The sequence below is a fragment of the Loxodonta africana genome, chromosome 9 (assembly GCF_030014295.1).
Source record: "Loxodonta africana isolate mLoxAfr1 chromosome 9, mLoxAfr1.hap2, whole genome shotgun sequence".
NCBI lineage: Eukaryota > Metazoa > Chordata > Mammalia > Proboscidea > Elephantidae > Loxodonta > Loxodonta africana.
In genome coordinates this window covers 54,240,343-54,243,893 of record NC_087350.1, presented here as the reverse complement: position 1 = coordinate 54,243,893, position 3,551 = coordinate 54,240,343, and the positions used below count along the sequence as shown (strand labels likewise).

General features: G+C 41.4%; 1 protein-coding gene across 5 annotated transcripts in view; it reads left to right on the top strand.

The window, feature by feature from the left end:
* Positions 1 to 2: 2 nt before the first annotated feature.
* The window catches only part of MRRF (mitochondrial ribosome recycling factor), a 76,149-nt gene continuing 72,600 nt past the window's right edge, over positions 3 to 3,551 (top strand). For 3 of the 5 annotated variants that reach the window (XR_775611.3, XM_023544968.2, XM_010587661.3), the window contains exon 1: positions 38 to 111. Coding sequence is in view for 3 of the 5 variants with exons in the window: in XM_023544968.2 (XP_023400736.1) it covers positions 44 to 111 (68 nt within the window). In the remaining 2 variants the exon portion in view is untranslated. Of the gene's footprint in view, positions 282 to 3,551 lie in introns of all 5 variants that reach the window. The other 2 variants (XM_023544965.2, XM_023544966.2) reach the window with 2 other exon arrangements.

Below are 3,551 nucleotides of genomic sequence, written 5' to 3'. Positions count from 1 at the left end.
TGTGACGCGCTACGCCCGCGCCGCCGCGCCGCCTCGTGACGTCATGACGCCCGCGCCCCCGCCGTCTTTGCCGTCGCACGAGTGTTTTCCTAGTAGCCTGGTGAATAGTGGGTGAGTGGCCTCGAGGCGCGGACGGGGTCCGGGTGCCAGAGACCCCTACTCCAGGACTTCTGGGGCACTCCAGAGTGCCTGACCATCGTCCCCCCCATGTGTTCCAATCGAATCCGGCTTGAGCTTTAAAGCTGGGGCGGGGCATGTCACTTCAGAAAGAGTCTCACGAGGTGGGGGCGGGGCCCGTCTCTCCAGCTAGGAATTTAGGGAATGGGGGTTGGAGGGGAGGTTTCCTAAATAATAGTCGTATCCTTTATTCAGCGTACACTACCTGACAGGAACTTTAATTTTCAGAACAATCCTACGGGGTTAGGTATTATTTCTATGATGAGGAAACGGAAGTTCAGGTAACTTTACCAGGGTCACGTGGCTACTAAGTGCCGGAGCTCAAATTCAAACCCAGGTCTGTCTGACTTCAAAGCTTGTGTTTTAAACCGGTACTCTTTGCTGCCCAGTGGCAAAACAGTTGTCTTTTCATTAGCCCTTCTCCATTTACAAAGTGCTTTTGCATCCCTTACCTTATTCAGTCCTCCCATAACCCTGACAAATAGCTTTGTCATGTGTATTTTACAAATGAGATTGTGGTCCAGAGAGTTTGACTTGCCTAAGGTCACATATCTAGGAAATGCTGGAAACGGGACACTTTCCTATGGCTTTTCTGAGTTTGGTGCCTTTTTCTCTTCACCAGAGAGTTTTATAGTTGCAAAGGATGAAAACTTGGTCTGACCTATCATTTTGTAGTTGAAACAAAACATAGGAGAAATAACTTGTCACAAATAATACAAGTTTGCAAATAAGCCAGTGGTAGAGCTTCCACAAAAGCTGTTTGAATACAAGGTGGTTATGAATCTTAAAAGGGGTGATAGGGAGTAATGGGGTAGGAATACTGGAATCCAGACCTAGCTCCTAGGCAGAAACTCTAACTTCACCTATTAAAGTTTCTCATCCCTCCTTTGGCTGTTTATGGTCAGATACTGCAAATAACTGTACATGGCACAGACTTCAGAGAAGGAGTCCTGGTTGCGACATGGTTAAAGCACTTGGCTGCTAACCGAAAGGTCAGCTCCGAACTCACCAGCTGCTCTGCAGGAGAAAGATATGCCAGTCTGCTTCCATAAAGATTTACAGCCTTTGGAAACACTATGGGGCAGCTGTACTCAGTCCTGTAGGGTCACTGTGAGTCAGAATTGACTTGATGGGAATGGGTTTTGGTTTCTGGGACTTTTCCAGAAGAACATTCCCTATCGCTTAGCGAAAATCTGGCAAACTAAGGGATAATAGAGGCAGTATTGGGAAGTAGAAACCAGAACTAGATTCCAATACTTGTGCCATTATTGTGACCCTGGGCAAGGACTTAATCTTTTTGGACTTTCATCCATGTATTTATCACATTTATTAGCATCATCTGGGTTCAGGCACTGTGCTAGGCATTGAAGATATGACAGTGAACAAGTCAACCATAAATCAGTTCTTGTAGTGCTTATAAGTCTATGGGGAGAATTAGACAATAATCAAGTAATTACACAAATACAAACTGATATTGTTAAAATACATGCTATGAAAAATGTGGTGTGTTATGAAAGTGATCTGCAGGAGACCTGATCTGCTTGGGGTGGAAGAGGTGGTCGAGGAAGTGATGGTTAAGCTTAAATCTGAAAGTAAAATGGGAGGTAGTCAGTTAAAGAGGTGGAGGAAGATCATTTCAAGCAGATTCAAGAGCAGGTTTGAAGACCCTGGAGTAGGAGGAGCATTTGAGGAAATGAAAGATCATTTTGCTTTTTTTGTAAACTATGGGTGGTAATCGCTACTGTTTGGTTATTGTGAGAATCAGTGGAGATAATGTGAAAGTATTCTATATAATAAGGGTCTGTATGCATGTACATGCACATTTATAAAAATGGATATAAACTAATATATAGCTGGATTGGGAGGAGTTGCTGGGACAGTGGATAACCAGGACTGAATTCATCATCTAGTTATTTCCAAAATTAAAATGTATCTTCTATAAAGAACAGGACAATTCAAATTTTTAAGACTCTCAATTTTAGAAAAAGAATGTGTGCTTCAAGTCATTTTAAAAAAGTATTTCAATAGTATGAATAATAACATACCAAAGAAAGCAAACCCATTGCCGTCGAGTGGATCCCATCTCATAGCGACCCTAGAGGACAGAATAGAACTGCCCAATAGGGTTTCCAAAGAGTGGCTGGTGGATTCAAATTGCTGACATTTTGGTTAGCAGTGGAGCTCTTAACCATTGTGCCACGAGGGCTATTTTGCACCTACTCGATGCCGGACACTGTACTAGTGCTTTATGTATACAGGAAGGTTTAGTGGTTAAGAACACAAATTATTTATTGGACAAATTATTTATTTCTCTGTGCCTCTCTTTTCTCATCTGTAAAATGGGGATAATAATGGTACTTACGTGATTATCATGAGTTTCAAATGAGTTAATGTATTTAAAGCACTTAGAATAGTTTTGGGCACATAGTTATTACATATGTGTTAGCTATCATAATAATTGTTATTACTGTCTTTTTTAGAGGCTGATTAATATCACCTTGAAAAAGACGTTGTGGAAGCTAGCTCAGAGGGGTTAAATGACCTACCCATTGTCACACAGCTAGTAAATGGAGGAGCTGAGACTCAAGTTCAAGACTGCCGCCAAAGCCCAGCCCCTTTCTGATGTGTTATTTCTGAGTATATGTTAATTTTGTTGGATAATACTTGGGCTACCAGAACATTTTCTTTCTTCAACTTTAATTCTTCATCTGTGTAGAACCGAGTATTAAATGTGTGTGTCCTTAAGGCAAAGGACCCAAGGGAGTGCCCTTGTTGAACTTCCACTTTGAAATTTCCTGACTTCTGTGCAGTTAAAATATACGCCTTAAGCATTTAAGCAATGTGGTTTATTTATAGAGTTACCTTCCGGTTCACGTGTACTGGGTCTGCTTTTGGGTGCTGTGTTTTCTGTCAAAGGTTGTTTATTTCTAACCCATTTTGATTTCCTGTTGCTTTGTGGATTCATATTGTGACCTGTGACAGGAACACCAAGAAACCTATCTTAAATGGAACAGCCAGATTCAGACCCTGTAGATTAAAAAACCAACAGAAAACTACACATTATTATACAGCCATATTTGGATATCAATGTGGGTTAGGCATTGGCTATATTAGGCAAAAACCTAGATATAGAAACCTTGTTCAGAGCCAAACTTTTGTGAATGGTTCTGCTGAAATAGGGCAGGGCTGTTAGCTTCATGCCCTTGGATAGTGACAATTTTTGGGGCCTTAGATTCTAAATCTGTAAAACGAGGATTATTATACTTCCTTTGTGACATTATTGAGCAGATTAAATGAAATAATATGGATAAATTAAGCAGCCTGGGCCAAGTCTCAGTTGTTGTTAGTGCTGTCAAGTGGGTTCTGACTTATAG